The sequence below is a fragment of the Homalodisca vitripennis genome, chromosome 8 (genome assembly GCF_021130785.1).
Source record: "Homalodisca vitripennis isolate AUS2020 chromosome 8, UT_GWSS_2.1, whole genome shotgun sequence".
NCBI lineage: Eukaryota > Metazoa > Arthropoda > Insecta > Hemiptera > Cicadellidae > Homalodisca > Homalodisca vitripennis.
Genome location: NC_060214.1, coordinates 111,250,821 through 111,268,657, shown reverse-complemented (window position 1 = coordinate 111,268,657; position 17,837 = coordinate 111,250,821). Strand labels below are relative to the sequence as shown.

General features: G+C 30.5%; 2 protein-coding genes across 5 annotated transcripts in view; one reads left to right on the top strand and one right to left on the bottom strand.

Moving 5' to 3' along the window:
* The window catches only part of LOC124367894 (lissencephaly-1 homolog), a 53,641-nt gene extending 47,443 nt beyond the window's left edge, over window positions 1–6,198 (top strand). Inside the window, exon 9 of the mRNA XM_046825088.1 lies at window positions 2,237–6,198. Within this exon, the coding sequence (XP_046681044.1) occupies window positions 2,237–2,310 (74 nt within the window). The 3' untranslated portion in view covers window positions 2,311–6,198. The remainder of the gene's footprint in view (window positions 1–2,236) is intronic.
* Window positions 6,199–10,296: 4,098 nt separating this feature from the next.
* LOC124367892 (diacylglycerol lipase-beta-like) overlaps window positions 10,297–17,837 on the bottom strand; it is a 107,574-nt gene continuing 100,033 nt past the window's right edge. Inside the window, exons 15-17 of one of the 4 annotated variants that reach the window (XM_046825084.1) lie at window positions 17,119–17,210; window positions 14,696–14,737; window positions 10,297–11,491 (exon numbers count right to left, since the gene is read on the bottom strand). In XM_046825084.1, coding sequence (XP_046681040.1) covers window positions 11,311–11,491; window positions 14,696–14,737; window positions 17,119–17,210 — 315 coding nt within the window. In that variant the 3' untranslated portion in view covers window positions 10,297–11,310. The remainder of the gene's footprint in view (window positions 11,492–14,695; window positions 14,738–17,118; window positions 17,211–17,837) is intronic. The other 3 variants (XM_046825086.1, XM_046825085.1, XM_046825087.1) reach the window with 3 other exon arrangements.

Here is a 17,837-nt window from a genome sequence, read left to right as displayed (position 1 = left end):
CAGCGGGATTGCCTTCGCGACGCGTTGCCTAGGAATGCAAGACTGCTGTTTTTTTCAGTATCCAGCAGTGACCCTTATAGGCAAAAATTTCGCAGAGAATGTATTAAACAAAATTAATATTTTTTATTAACTTTTGCTTGTTATTTTGTTTGGAAATTTATTTCTATTAACATATTATGTTCTTTAATTGTTTGCTACAAAATATTTAGGCTTATGTAGAAAAACATTGCTGGCATAAGTTCTAGATCACTAAAATTTCTCTTACTTATCGTAAAGTAAAAAAACGTTGTATCAGCACTAACATAACCAATCAAAGCAGGAATGTAACAAGACATAAACAACCGTGATCACCAACTGGAACAGAACTAGGAAAGGAACAAGTTCATCTAGTCAGTGTTTATTGACAGTAGCTAATAATAAGTGATGTTATTTATATCTCTATTGTAACAGAGGTTATATTAATAGAATATATTGTTATATTTATGTACAGTGGTTAAAAAATAACACAGACATTACATTTATTGAAAATATTATTTTATTGTTATTTAAATGTTAATTTTGTAACTTGTTCTCTAATGGGTTAAACAGTTTTATACCCATATTAAAGAAGTTGTAATCAAAATTATTAGCACATTTGGTATTCTTATGAGAAAATGTATACTGAATATAAATTATAAACAATTAGCATTGAGGTCTAATCTAAATTTATATGTCAAATATGAATGAATTTGAGATGAATTCCTATTTATAAAGAAATTTAAAAATTTAATCCATGTTAAAATCGGAGCTTCAGATGTGCGGCTTCAAACCAACAATCCACAAATTAATATATTTTGAATTGAAGCAAAGTATACATTCCTCGTTATTTAAAAATTCTAAACAGTTGACTTTACTTATAGTACAAAGATATTCAGAGTTGAGCCTCGTTGCAAAGTTATTAGAATGTTTTGAGATATGAATTGCTGTCAACTCTCTATTCCAGGAACTTTTAGGTCTCCCTTATAAATTCTGGGATAATATGGTATTTGTAACACGTTTGTGACAGCGTGACCCCAACTGTGGGTCACGGACTATTTTTAATAAACGTAGTGCCCACCAGTGGGTCATGTAGCAATGGATTCTATACTCTCTGAATATTATCTGGTTGCATTTTAGACATTGAAAACTATTAACCCATTGCGGATCACTGACGAGCTGGGCTCGTCACGCAGCGGCCGGGCCTAACGGGACGATGACGAGCTCAGGTCGCAAAAGCGATCTGCTTTTAAGTTTCCCTCCAAATAGTTCTATTAGTGTCTGACAGATCTGGCGATCGTCTTCACTTGTCAACTAAGAGTGTTTAACAACGGTCTACGTTTAGAGTTTTCAAAAGTTTTATAAATATCCTACAGATCGCAGTTGTATGTCAAAGTTGAAAAATCATTCATATGAGTTTACTTTCTGCTTTTTAGCGCTTCTGATTGGGTGTTTTCCTCAGTTGTTATTATAATACTTTTGAGGTTAGTGACACAACTAATCGATGCAAACGTACATGTTGGCGGGTTTAGTCTAGACAATGGTCCGGATGTTGTAATCGCTTCGCCCGAGCCGCTTTATTTAGACTATGATTCGGACATCATCCCTGCTACCCCGGAACCTTGCTCGCGTGTTATCGTTCCTACATCATGGATATCCCAGCAGGCCCATGTTCCATCTGAACGAATATCTTCACAGCTGAATTTTCTAGTATACAATAGCGAGCGATACGATGTGGCGCACCATTGCTGTTCGTGCGGCCGTTGCCATAAATTAATTCACCCGCTGGTGCCCATGCGCCAAAACAATACGATCCGCAATGGGTTAATCATTCCAGAACATGTTTATTTAAAAAGAAAACACACACAACAGATGTTTTTCTTTTTTGGTTGAAATTGCGTTGTTATTTTAAAAAGTACAATAATTTCAGCCATTACGAACGTGTTATACAAATTAAATTTTCCCTAAATGGTTTATGGCTGGAACATTTTCTATAATGAACAGGCATCACTGCAGATGTAGCTATGATATGATTATATTATTATATTGGATACAAGAACTGATGTCATTCTATATTGTTTACTGACTTGCTGAGTGATCCTACTCGTATTCTTGCAACCATCCAGATAGTCTGGATATCAGGTTACAAGAAATAGACATAATCTTCACTCTGTCTGGAAAAACGTGTTGCATTTTAACGTTTTGTAATTTTTCTGTTTAGATTTCCACAAAACGCAGCCTTTTGTCGTGACGGGCAGCGTAGACCAGTCTGTGAAAATCTGGGAGTGCCGCTAACTTTGCCTTTGCTTCGCCCAAGCCCGGCCCTCGAGTCATAACTTATTTCTTTTCAATTCTATGGCAGATGATTGAAAAGCTTGAATCCGTGTCTCATCGAATACAACCATAATTTAGGTTTATGTTTTTTTGATAAACGGTGAGCTAAGAACCTGGAATTCTCAATAGAGACAGTGCTCGCTCACCTAACCTTTACGATTTGATAAATCAAAATGTAATTTTAAAATTTTATCTTTGAAAAATCAAGAAGAATGTGAATTTACAAAGAGCTGTAAATGTAAGACTAATTGTGTAAATAAAATGTGCACATTAAAATTTAGGGTTCTTATTTTTTAATTAAAATAATGCTTTAGTTAGATAACGGTTTGTTTCCAGTGTCTCTTTTTCTAAATAATGATATAAAAAATCAGTTAGTGGTTTTGAAGTTAAAGGAATCAATTTTAAAGTGGTAATTTAAAATTGGAAATCCTTTTTAGTGAAGTGTAAAATATAATTTTATAGGACATGTAGATGTGTGCCGGTCATCCGCTAGAGTGTGCAAAATTATATCGTATAGTTATATTTATTTTTAAGTTTTCAGTTTACTAGTAGGTGTCATTCTACTGTAAAACTTGATTACTTTATCCATACTTGTGATTTTTCTGGAATTAATTATTTTTAATACTTTTGTGTCTAAAAAATATAATAATTTATCCATTCTGTGATAATTTCTATTAGATAAATATTTCCAGTTGTCTACCCTTATTTTTGTAAAAACTAAGTTGTTCGAGGAATATTTATTTTCTGTTATTGTTTATTATTTTAGTACAGATTGTTTTTCACAAGAACCTATGATTGTTAGAATGTGTATTCTCATTTCACTAACATCTGTAGAGTTACCGTGCTATGTATTCAGGTCAACATGTAAACATTTCTCTAAAAGTACGTAAACAATGTTTAAGAAAAATTGTTATGGTTGCTATCCGAAACGTCTGTAGCCGTGAGTATATTATGAGCATTGTTTGTGTTTACTGATGTTTTTATTAATTATTATTGTTGCTGAAGGAAATGTATAAATAATGCTTCAACTGTGGTATCTACAGTTTAAAAATATATTAAATAGTTCGATAACGATGTTATTTATCGACCTTTATTAGTTCCGTCAAATAAAATAGAAAACTATTAGAACAACAAAAATCAAGTTGTGTTATTTAGTAACAGCTTCTTCTAATATTCCTAGCTGATTTTCAACTACAGTACAGTTAAATACCAGTAAATATATCACCCCTTATTATGTGTCAATATTCATCTTTCGAAATGGTTTATATCTTCAGAGTGCTACGATAGTTTCTTCCCTTAAGTGTGGTGTTGCAACTAATGTCTTAGCTGTAAACGTGGGCTGAGTTTAAAGTAAATTTGGATATAAAGTAGTTTTTTTTTTTAATTAAAAATTATGTATGTAACCATGTAAAATTCTTAAGATACTTAAACATAGTATTTCTAAGATAATAATTCAGGGTTATGAAGTGGTTGATTGTTTTTATTAAAAGTAATTAAATCAGGAATGATATACACAATCAGACTTTTGACAAAATGGATTATGAACATTCTTGCCAACATAAGATTGACTTAATGGGTTATTAGTAGAGTTAAATCTTGTAAATAAATAAATAAATATTTACTTTCTATTTCACCACGTCCTTTCTGATGCAAAGGCCTTTTTGGTATTTTCTATTCAAAAATTAGGTTAAGACAATTATTGGGAATAAGTAAAAATAAACATAAAGCAATGGTAAAGTTAAGTCACAAAGAACGTTTTTTGAATGTGAATGAAACACAAAACATTTTCGTTTATTATGGTCTTTCAGATCCAGAGCCGTTATCAAACTCTGCTGTAAACATTATAGAATATGATCTAAAATAGAATGGCAACAATCATTTGTTACAGTTCTCTTGTAATACTGAAATTGAATTTTAAAGATGTAAGGATACATATAGGTTCTTGAATTCCATTAGATCAATTTTTATGGCCTTGACAAGAAGTCTTTGATGGTTTGTATCTTGATATTCACAAATGACCAGTTCACCATTTTGGCAGATTCAGCCTTGTAGACTGAGGGCATAAACTGATGAACTCTATTTGAAGAAACGTTATTAACAAACCTAGTTGTGTATACAAGAAATCTATGGAATGTCAGTAAAGTTTCCAGATTATTTATCCAACAGATTCCAAACAGACCAGATGGCAGTAACAAGTATAATTATGATGATGAGTTTTAGTGGTACGGACGAAAAAGAGAAGCAAAGTCAGATTTGGTGAAAATGATGCTCTAATTATCAGAAGAACAGGAAATGGCAGGAGCGCTTTTATGCGAGAGTTAACAAATGGAAGTTTGTCTTGTGGAGTTGAAGAAATTGTCCAATGTGGTGCTGTGTTTGTATAATACATTTATCTCAGTGTTGCTTGAACGCCAAAAAAATTGTTGCCATTCAATTTTTGAGAGCAGACTCTGTTTTGACAAAGGGTGATTTTATATCAAGGGTAAACTAGTCATCACCTTGTTCAATGAAAGTTAAAGCAATATTAAAGGAAAAATACGTATTTAAAACAAATTCATTCAACAATGAAGTTATATTTCATACTATAAAAAACAGAGTTATAAATATTATACATTCATGTATGAATCAATTTGTATTTGTTCGTACATTCTCTGCTGAGAGCACCGATACAAAAAAAGAGATTTTCAAAATTACTTGAAGCCAATAACAGTCTGATTTAAAGAAGAACAGTAAACAATGGTAAAACGGATATCACATTATAGCATAACCAAGCAAAGAAAGAAGCACAAAGCAAAGAATGGATAAGATGCCAGGCAAGATGAATTAACAAGAATGTTAAATAGGATTCAAAAGAAATTACAGAGAATGAAAATGCAGAAACCAGATCAATGAGAATGGATAGTTATTTGTTCTGAAAGTTGTCACATTTTTGGAATGGAGAATAAAATCTTAACTTACTTTGAATTTAACTGACATTTTATAATTATTGAGTATTTGTATGTGGTTTTAGATATATTTTGTCCTTGGCATGGATTTGAGATAAAATAATAAACCCTGCTTGGAAAATTAGGTTTGATAAATTAAAGTTCTTGTACTGAAATGAACAAAACTAACAGTTTAAGGCAAAAATTGTTAATTATTCCATTCAGATTAATCTTGCGAGTCTCTATCAGATTGCCTTGACGTTTCTAAGAATTTTACTTCTAAAGGAAATTTCGGTTAACAAGAAAAGACGAAATAAAAATTATCAGCCCGACAAAACGCTAGATTTTCTTTTGCAACACCCTCCTTAATGAAATTAGGAAATAGCTTTATTAAACTATGTTATTTCTACCATGTTCTAAGCTTGTTTTTAGTTCAGTTTCATACTTGACTTGTACTGACCAAATTTTGAGGGCAATTCTTAATTTGAGGAGAGTAAAAATTGCTGCCTGAGCAAAAGGAAAACTTTTCAAAAAACTATCGTTACTATTAGCCTTGTGCGTGTTACTGTAAAATGGAAACTTTGGAATATTTCTAAAACTTTTGCTGCTTCTTCGAGGAATGATCTCTCTGATGATGTCTTTGTAAAGGCAGAGTTTACCGTCAATCTAAATGCTATTTGCAAGTAATAAAAAATGGATGTAAATAGTAGGCATTGACTGTGCGCCTTATTCGCTCAAAGTCATCCACTACTGGTAGCAGTGATATTTTCGTATGTTAGCTTTTGTATGTCGATGGCTTAGACAGTGTGTTGAGCACGCATTACGCTAGCATATTGTTTGCTGTACAAATAGCATCCATCACAACTTCATTGTTGTTTCATTTTTTATCATAAATAAATGCAATATACATCTTATGTAGACAGCATTACGATGTTTCTGATTTCCCCCTTCTCCCTGATCCCTGGACACAACACGATATCATACTCGGATTTTTAATAAACTAATAATGAGAAGCTAAGCAATAAATTTTCACTGCCAATGGAAGGATTTGAACACTTATTTACAGTCTTTTGAAAATATACAAAATTGGTCTTTTATTTGCGGTACCAACATAAAAATCCATTCCATTTAAATATATGAATTTTCATGTAATTTTTTATTTTTGCTTATACTAATTTCTTTTTGTTATTTTTTTTACTAAGTCGAAACACAAAGCAATTAAACAATATTACATGTCGTAATATTTAACTTTAAAGGAAAATAAATTTTTTAAACATACAAGTATAAAAAATTAAAAATAATAGTATTATTTTTTAGGTAGTAATCCCGATGGCCGTACAGTAAGCGCTAAGGTGCTAGATAGTTTTCACAATGTTTTGTGATGAATAATCTCTCGCTTGAATACGAATGCGATCTAGCAGAATAAAGAAACAGTTTCAGGTAGTTTTCGTCGTTTCCACTAGATCGCAGTTGTTATTTCAGACCCAATTGATGGTATTCAATCAGTTGTTCCAAGTAATCAGCTGATTCTATTTCTGTGTGTGTAGTGAATACAGGTTGTAACCTCACGTTTACATTACCGGTTCCCCTGATTGTAAACGTTTGGTTTGTGCGAGCAGCGGTGCTGGAACACGATGTGCCAAGATTGCAACGTTCTGCTTTGTGTCCGACTGTTTTCACGCCTTTCATAGCATCAAAGATTTCTGAGGAGACTTGTGTACTGTTACTAATTTGTACCTAACCTGTACCCTGGTATGTTTATGGGAAAATTTTACTGGATATTTGACCTTTTTCTGATATTTTGTGAATATAATAACTTTGGTGCATTAATTAGATTAATTTCTGAATAAATACAAAAAAGAACTTAAAAAACATTTAATTGAGTGTTTTTTATAACACATCTACTGCAGTAAACCCAAATCACCTAAAAAAAACAAAATCGAGAATAAAAAAACTCACAATTTTAGGGCACTGTTATTGAGAAAAACCCACCAGTCAAAGGGTTAATGGTCTCCACTGTTTTCCCGTTTAACTTTTCAGGCCACTACGTGTGGCCCTCTGTATTTCACAGTTATAAAATTCAATCCTTATCCAGTCGTAGCTATAGAAATCCCTTTTATAGGAATAAATCTAGACTTTTGTTCCACTGGGTAAATTGTAAGTTTGTACTAGTATGTTGTTGGTTTATACTATTTTGAAATCAAGATAATTTGTCGTAAACCTCTTTTCAACAAAAATTTTTAGAAACTGTAGTAAAATCCATCTGAATATGAAACAAGGAAAGTCAAACACTACAGTTATATGCCCTTAGATTTATTCATGTATTGTATAAAATTTACAAATATAATTCATGAGCAACATTTAACAACCTTAATACAAGTACATTAATAAAGAAAACATCAGGGACGGAATAGTCAAAGTTAAGTCCATAATTGTCTATAAATCTAGTATACACATATTTACACAAAAGTACAAAACTTAGTCAATGAGTAAAAGTAGAGTATGTTGTGAAGTCCGGAGTATTTACCAACACACCACAATTTTTGTGCAAGTTATGATCTAAATTCTACATTATTACAAATGCCAAATAATCTTAGGTTTGTGGCGTCTCAACTGAAAATCAAGTTTTACATCAAATGAACGTAAAATTAAAAGTATAATATCAAATAAAAATATAGGGTTAGCCTGGACTATGTTCTCAATTTTAAATTCAGATCATTATGAATTAAAATTATTGTTAAAGAGAAAGTACCACTCAAAAGGTTTTTCTCTTGTAAGTAGTGAACACCATCGACAATGCAAGGCGACAGCCTCGTAACTTTTTGTTCCTTTCATGAGCATAACCTGAACTTCCCACGTTATTGAAAGGAACATTTGAGCTATCACTCTTCAATATTCACTAATCCAGGAAAAAGTTGCTGTTGTTCCGTTCTGGCAGGTTCTTCCACACTCCCTTGTATCAGTTTTTTTCTACGGTCCTGATCTTTAATTTAAACTATTTTTCATTTATAAATTGGCCTTTATATATTTCAATGTCCTCTAGTCTGTTCATCTTTGACCTTTGTGGTTCACGATAATTTCATCATTTACTAATGGCCTACCAGTTGATTTTTTAAAATTCACCCATGCACATAGAGTGCTTTTGGAGGTCATCATTAAATATTGTTCTAACATTATGATGCACATTTACTGATTGGTAAGACGGAAATGTTCTTCAGTTCAGCTAATAACTGAATATTTTATTGGCTTTGCCAAAAAATTATAACAAACTGTAATCCAGCAGTGCATATTAATAAAATTGAGAACATAATTTATGCTAACCCTGTATTGCATTCAAGATGTCAAACTAAAGAAATATGAGTACTCGCTAATATTAGAAATTATTGTAGGCTTACCAATTTTTATTTTAAAAGCATGTTATTCAATATTTTGAATTTCTTGTTTATAGAAGTAGAATGAAGTCTCATTCCACTGACTAAAATAAGTTGAACTCAAAGTGAATTTAATATAATTAGATTGTTTATGTTTATATCTTTTAAAACCATATATTATTATCTTGCACTCAAAAGTTGGAAAACACCAAGTGTTAATAATTTTTCTTGGTCTTGAAATAAATTAAAATCTAAAACTTAAAAACATAGATGTATATCATTAGTAGATGCTTTCAATTAACTAGGTAACTAGCAAAATTGTCTACAGAGTATAACCTCCTTAAGGAATACAATTGTTTATATGGCATTTTACATAATAATTCTGAGATGAAAGCCATAACGGCAAACAAGTATGAGTATTTAAGTATACAAAAATAAGAGAACAATACTTAAGTACTGAAATATAAATAATTAAAATTGTATTTTGAATTATATGTTAATTTTTTGTTTGTATTTAGTAAAACTTTCTATTTTTAATATCAAAATAGTTATGATTATGAAATTTATTTCTTAAAAAATAATGAAAAGAAAGCAAACAATATTTTATATACGTTATTTACATCCCGTAAATAATGTGTAACGTAGTGTTCTGAAAACCATGTGCGTTCTTGATTTAAATTTGCCATACAAAAAATGTGTGCATGAAAATTAAAAGTTCATAAATATTGTCATAAAATACTACAAAACACAATGTTTTGAATGTTAGCCTACTTTAAGTTGAATGATTTTCTCCAGTATTTGAAATAGATATAGCAAAAGTTGATCTACTAAAATTAAAAATTCATAAATAATTACCGAAACAGAAAAATTACATAAACAGAAATTTTAAAATAATTATGTTTTGAACGTATCAACTAAGAACACATTGTTTTTTAGCACCAAGTTTCAGTTTGGAAATTTAATTGTGGCATTGAACTTTACAATATCTGCATAAAAACGTATTTAGGCCATTTGTAATGATGAATTGATTAAATTTGGTTTATTGTTCATTTTATTTAAAAACAAGAGTACCTGTTTTTAAATAATTTTATAAGTTCTAACTAATCTTATATATATAAAAATCTTGAGTCACGATGTATGTTGCCAATAAACTCCAAAACGACTGAACCAATTTCAATCAAATTTCACATGTATCCGTAATTTAGTCTAACTTAGAAGATAGGATAGTTATTATCTGAATTATTCGCTTATGTCGTGAATATAAACGAATAAAATGAAGAAAAGTTTTTCAAAGCGCCTGCACATTATAACCTGCAATTACGAGATAGATACGTATATTAAACAGTGAAACACTATTTGAAGGCGCTAAGTTATGATGTATAATTGTCTAAACTAAATTTTTGGTTGAACTTAAAGGTTGAGTGGTAGACCACTTTGTAATAAAATACATTATGCATGTACAATACATTTTTGACATATTTTCTTGATCGTGACATCAAGGTAAAATCTACATCGGGGTTGGAAATATAATTTACTTCAACCAGAAATGCTCATAAAACTTACGAAAAGCGTGCGAAGCCGCGGGAAACAGCTAGTTTTATATATAAAGACAGTCAAAAATTAAAAAAGAAAGGTTTTTACAACAGTTATTTTTGTATTGTATATATATTTTAAAAATAAAGTGTACTTCCCACATTTATATTATAACTTGGTATATTTCATGTAAAATAAAAATAAAATATTCTTGAAAGTTGTATGAAAAACAAGTAAACTTATAATCATTTAAGAGATAAGTAAATAGACAAAAACAAAAGTGTGATTTTTAGCAGACCCCTTATGTATATTGCTGGACTTTTTTTGTAAATTTTTTAAATAATGGCTGAGATTGAAGGGGTTGATAACATTTTCAAAATCGCTAAACATAGTGAGCTAGTATAAGAAAAAACGGCCAGCATTCGGTTCACTTTCAATTCAAAATTTTTATACAAACTAGATTCTTTATATATTTTGTGTTACTTTAATTTATACAAAGAAAATGTATATATTTAAATTAAAAACAGATTTATTCTATTTAAATCTAATAATTTGTTAACATCAATATTTTTCTGATAAGACCTTTCAAACTGGAGATATCAAAGGTAGCAGACTCATATAAAATAAACGATAAAATTAAAATCTATTCACTAGTTTAAAATTACAGTTAATTTGAATTAATCTAGACCAGAAATCTATACAAATGCAAGATAAACCCGAATATTCAATTGCTGGTTTGAACATGAGAACTAGCATGGTAAATAATGCAATATTAAATTACAAAAAAAAGAAAAACAGTTTTTATAATTATAATTTTCTAAAATAGTGAACAAAACAATTATATCTATAATTAGTGAACAAAACAATTATATCTATAATTACATGTATCATTAATACATGTGTTAAATGACACTTTTTAGCATATTTAAATTTGGTATCTCACATGTTTTACTTTTTATTGTCATTTAGAAATATAAAAAATATTCTTTATCAGAGTGCATATTTTCTAAAAAAAAAAACTCAAATATTTTGAATGTATGATAATTATACGATATCAGATATAAAATTCACCATATTAAACTCACTATTTTACAAGCGTCACCCTGGAATGTCAATTTTCATAATACTAGCAGTCACATGATAAATTCTACGTTGTCTTCAATTTCAGTCTCTTGCTCATCGAGTATGGTGGTGAGAACTTTGTACACGTTCTCGGGCAAGTGGTCTAGGAGCATTCTCGGCATGACTCGCAGCTCATCGAATGAGTCGGGACTCAACCAACGCATCTCGTATGTCTTCTCATCTGCTCTCCTTCTGGAAACCATTTAAAATTTGGTAGTGAGAATGGAAAAGTGTGTGCCAAGATGGTCTGAAGCAATTACAGTAGACTCGTAAACACGACCTTGAATAGTACGATTTTGTCAATAAAACGTGCATTTTTCTAACCTTCTTGAAATCGCCTCAATACTTAAAGGTATCTTTACACTATGAAATTTATGGACCAAGGTGACAAAATGGAAGGCCAAAATTATTTAATAATCTTTAGTTAATGCTGAACATACAAATATATTTGTGCAATTTAAAAAAAAAAAAACCAGTGTGAAATACCAACCAAATATTAACTATTTAAATATCAATGCAATCAACTCGCAACGTAATTCATTTCATTATACTTTTTTCCTAAGACCAAAGCTTGTAATGTGTATACAATGCTTACACATACAGGATGGTCAAACAGTCTCCCCTTCAGCTAAGATTTAAAGAGTTGCAGATACTTCTGCAGAAACATTTTAAACAGTTTCTGGTGTTTTTTTCCATCCTCCAAAAAGATGGGGATGAAACACATCAAAATTGTTTGATCGTAAACCTTATTTTATGATATATATTTTTTGCAACGTGATATAGAAATAGTAATTTAATGAAAATAAAATGTCTTTTATTTTGTTTTTGCTTTCAAGATATTTCAGCTAATATTTAAAATCGAATCCATTAAAAAAAATTTAAATCAAATTGAAAGAAAAATATATTGTAGCTTAAAGATTAACTTTGCAACCTCTTAAAAAAAAAAAAAAAAAAAAAAAAAACAGGCTGGGCTCTTAAAATCTTCAAGAGCAAGTTTTCTCCCAATAGATGTAAAAAAAACTGAAACCCAGAGAATCACTTTGTAACATATTCAATTATTCATATTAGTTAACAGCAAATCTTTCCATTTGGTTTAAAAATTGCTACTTCAAGACCAATAATTTTAAATTTAATATTGAACGTTAAATCTGGGTCTTATTTTTTTTATTAATTGCCATAAAAACATGCCCCTGGGAGTTTATCTCAATTTTTTATCTTAAAAATATTTTTTTAATCTGCATTATTGAAAATCAAAATCTCCAATATGTTAAATTCGATTCCACCAGTAAAATGGACTCATCCAAGAAAATACATGTGGAGAGTTTTGTCACATTAACACACAGTATTGAACAATCATTCGAAACATGTAGGTGCTAGGAATTGTGCAAAATTGAAGTTTTGAGTGTTGTTACGAGGCTGACCACAACAGCTCATTTTCAGTGAAAATTTGTCACTAAAAACTGATGAAAAATGCAACCAATTAACCATGTGATTTGGAATCAGGTTTTGTCGATGCACAGTGCAAAAGTCATACATACAAATACAGTGTGTCCACAAAGTCATGTCACACTTGAAATAACTTTATTTACAAAACTATATGCAGCACAAAAATAAGATTATAATAGGATTAAAGAGCACTTTTAACAGTTTTACGTCATTTAATCTGAGGTCATGAATCGGCCTGCAGACGTCCAAGTGAACTCAAGACCACTAACGAGTGAGGGGTGTCCGTGTCCGTCCTCACTGTCCGGCCAGTGGCCTATGAGGACGGACAGAATAAGGCTTAAAAGGGGATCAGCCTCTCCTTAGAAAGAAAAAAAAAGAAAAAAAAAAAAAACTTTGATCTCCTCCCATACTTTGATTCAAGATTTCTGGGGTAACTGATTCAATCACAGCTTTGATTCGTTGCTTTAAGTGTTCAATATACAAACGTTATGACGATGCACATTTTCAGATAAGCTGAGGGTAGCCTCATTACTAAAAACAATACCTCTTTAATTTGTCATCAGGCTTCAAAAAATTGTAACAGTTGAGGTTTATAACCGTTAAATTTAAGTATTTTCTCAAAAACTTTGTAAACTGTAGAATTAGGGACATTCAATTCATATCCACGTTTCTGCACAGACTTTTTTGGACTTCTTAGAAAAGTTTTTTAGAAAGTTCTCATTGGTTTTGTCTCTTGTGTTTAACCTACTTGCCCCTGCTTTACCCAATAAGCTGAATGTTTCGATAAATGCTGTGTTTGTCAAAAATATTTTCATGGAACATTTGACAATATTTATGATGCACTGAAATCACAGTTTTAAATTTTGCTAGCCACAAAACACACTATCCTTTTCTTTGAAGAGTTGCCATGATGACTTGTTTTTGTAAAAATGCTAGCCTATCATTACTAGATGACAACAGAGAGTAACTCAACTAATGAAAACCATACTTTATAAACAGCTGTTTTTATTTACACCTGTTTCTCAGATCTACAACCAATAATCAATCTCAATCAATCGGATCTTTTGGTCTGTTTATGTTACCAAAAGTCAATAAATCACAATTCAGACAATCTTTTCCTACGCTGGTCAAAAAATATTTAATCAGTTGCCTTTGCACATTAAGCAGATAGAAAACTTTAAGGCATTCTGTGCACAAGTTAAAAAAAAGGCTTTTTATAGAAAAGTTGTTTAAGAATACATTCTGTGCACAAGTAAAAATATAGGAAAATTGTTTAAATAATACCAGAATTAAGTTGTTTATTTAGCAACCAAAATAAGACTAAAATATTATCATAACTATATCAGTAAATTTTTGACATGTTGATAACTGTATAATTTAATAAATTTTAATAAGAAAATAAGTAAAATTAGTGTAAATAATTGACTAAACTAGTATAAATGGACTAAATTGAATAAATTAGTATAATATAATAATTGATTTAGGTTCGCAGAATGATTGTGGACGCTGCAGAAGCTCATATTTTTAGATATGTTTTAAGAAGCTAGACATAGAAATTTATTTTGTTTTAAACCTGTAAATAGGATATTAATTGTTGTATATATTTTAGATTTTTATTTTTTTTTTTCTCTCGCTGACCTCACTACTTGTAAAAGAGGTCAGTGTATTTTTCCTATCATTGTTAGGTTAATTCAATTTTGTAAGTTTATAGGAAATAAATCATTTATTCATAATAGAGTAGCTATAAAGAATTAAAAGAATGACATGACTTTGTGGACACACTGTATATGCCCACACATTTAAAACCCATTCAACTAAAATTACCAACTGTGAAAATATGAAATGGCAGGTATTCCCATTCTGTTAGGAATGATTATGATGCAAATTAAAACATTAGATGACCCTCTGACGTGATGCTAATGAGAGGGTGGGGCAGCGATGAAAACTTACTTTTTTTTACAGCATGAAAGTTGGAGGCAATGCCATCTAGATCTAAAAGAAGAAAGTTAGGATTTAATTTTTGCATAGTAAAGGCAAGTAATTTTATGTACAGAATGCATAAGTTCATGATATAAAAATTATGAAATTCAAAATTTTATAAAAACTAACTTAAGTTTTTTGACCACAAAAAATATAGTACTAGATATCTAAACCTAGGTATTTGGTTTCAATTATTTGTATGCATCTTAAATTATTTTAAAATATTTCACTTTTAAATATCCTTAATGGTTTGGGTTGTATGGAGAAAATATCTTTAATGTATAGCTTAAAAAAAAATCAATGTTAATATACTTTAAATATTTCCTAATAAAAAAAGTTAATGCTCTTCTTTTACAGATCACTTGCTTATTTCAGCAAATTTCTAACTGTTGAGAGCATTCCTTGATTTCATCTTTGTAATCGTTAATTAAATGGCGCATTTTATTGAATTTCTTCTACAGCGGCATCAAATTTTGCTACCAAAATGTGAGGCTGGAATGGAACACAAAACACTAAAGAAGAAGACTGCCTAATTTAATTGGAGACCATCATAAGACAAAACTAATAGTCCAACCTAAAAAATTAATTTCACGTCTAAGAACAAAGAAAAAACTCAAAATATTTAATCACCTATCATGTTAAACCTTAATTAACAATTACAATGAGAAAATACTTCATAAAAATTAAGAAACCCTGTTTCTGATCAATCTATGTAGAAGGGAAGGTGTTCTTTATATATATATAATCAACATTTAATAACTTAAATTTTGGGTTTGCTAATTTCCCGCCTCTTTTTGGGAAAAGGAGAGTGATTTTGGAAATTGTCAAAAACAACCTTAGTAGCATATCATAACAATTTCTTATAGCTTTGAAACAAAATTGTGATTCTTTCAATAGCTAAAATGGAATAAAACGTTTTAATTAACTAAAAAAAGCACTAACACATTTTATTTTATGATATTAATTTTGGGTGTCGGGTTTATATCTACAAGAAAATTATATTTCATAATTATTCTAAATAAGAAACTAAATGTGAAAAAATAATGTAATAGGAAATTAACAAATCCAAGAAGTAGTAAATTCAGTCTTCACTAACATCACAAAACGTTAATGAGTTTGATATTACACTAAAAGAAATGAAGCATCACGCAAAGCGATGAATTAATGTGTTTAATTGCTTACAATGCTATTTACTACATTTAGGACACAAGGTAGAAATTGTGTCACTAAGATTGATTGTTTGGTTGCTTGATTTGTGTAGTAGTGTGGTTGGTAATGTGTCATGTTGGTCATAACCTGATGTCATTTCTTCTGCACACAATAAACATTTTAAAATATGGTCTTATTTATCTATGGTTTATAGTAACATTTAATCCCTACATGATTTGTGACGTAATAACGTTCATAGCGACTGTGTAAAAGTGTGCTACTTATGTAATGTTACGCATCGTTATATTGTTTCTGTTTTATTTTACTGTCTGCCGTATCGTGCAAGACACATTTATGTGACAACTGTGCAATACACAAGTAGTTCTGGCGTTTACTACTACTACTAGAGCCCACTGATTCGTCAGCACTTCCTTGGTCTTCTGTCATGAGTGTTTGAACTTTGATAAGTTTATTGTAGTCGCACAGTGCAGACAGCTACCACATGTTGTTACATGTCACCTGTCCTGGAGTATGTTATGATTTTAATATTTTGTGTTTACTGTACCATGCAAATATACAAATATACGCATGAATAGACGATTGAATCACTTTGTTTACGTGATAATGACCCGATTATGGACAGTGAACAATAAACAAAAGCTAACAGATATTTTAAAATGACACTAAAAATAACTTTTTTTGCATAAACTCTATAAACTTGTCTCTGAACAAACAGCAAAACAAAATAGTTTAAGGTACAAAAAGAAAACCGTTAAGGATAAACACACAAACGTTAAATCTTTTCCTTGAGATTATTGTTTGGTCTCTTCTTATCTAGTTGGATATTTACACCCAAACTGGAAATCTTTCCTTTAATTTCATCAGCATCAAAATACTTATTTCTGCACTTTTTTTATAAAAAACACAAATAAAATAAAACAATACAAGTTGATGAGGAACTAAATTATACTTGGAAGCTTCCTTTATTAGAGGGGCTTCTTTTTCTGTCAAAGGCATTTTAATCAAGGATAAAACATTTAAAAACAAACCTGCTTACAAATTTTTATTGACCACCTCGGGAATCGAAACTAACCTCTCGGTTAGAGAGTTACAGCCTTTTTTACTCCTAGGCTACGGTGAGGTCGAATTTATGTGGTATAGAGAATTCAACATTCCAACTCCAACAATAATAATTTTAAAATAAACTTTTGGGATTGAATACATTAAACAAATTGTCTACTTACTTTTCTTCTTTGCTCTTCTTTTTATGGACAATATGTAGAATATTCCCAGCTGGGTACAGGGATACGTTAGTGTACTTTCTGGTTGCCACCTCCTAAACATCACATTGTTGTTTTAAACTAACTGTATTTCTAGTATGTGATATTTGACAGTATATTCAATAACATTATTGTACTCAATATTACAATTTCTCATGAACAACTTGAAATATGGTGATGGGCTTTTGAGGAACTTGAAGGATTTTCCTGAATATACTTAGCAACAGAGGTTACTGAATGGAAAGAGCTGGTGGAAAATAAATGTGTACCATTTTGACAGCCATTCACTTTCTGTTTACATTCTCTGTTTAGAGGATTTATTTTCACTGAAGATGAAAATTCTTCAGCAAAAAGCGTATCCCTAACATATTTTGGGTTGGCTATTCACCATGCCAAACATGAATTAGGAAGATTTAGTCCAAAATCCCATATTGGTGATATGCTAATTGATCTACTGGAGTGTACGTGACATGTAGTTTCTGTGTCACCCTTTTTTATGTGATTAACAAAATTTCCAGCCTTGTTACTCATGTTTTTAGATCCATTGTTTCAGAAGATAAGACTAAGGTGACCTGTAACTAACCTCAAAGTTCTTCAACTTAGTTATTTAATTAAATTTGTCAACAGTTAATTAGCAAATAACTGGCATGTTACAGTCAGTAACTAACCTCAAAGTTCTTCAA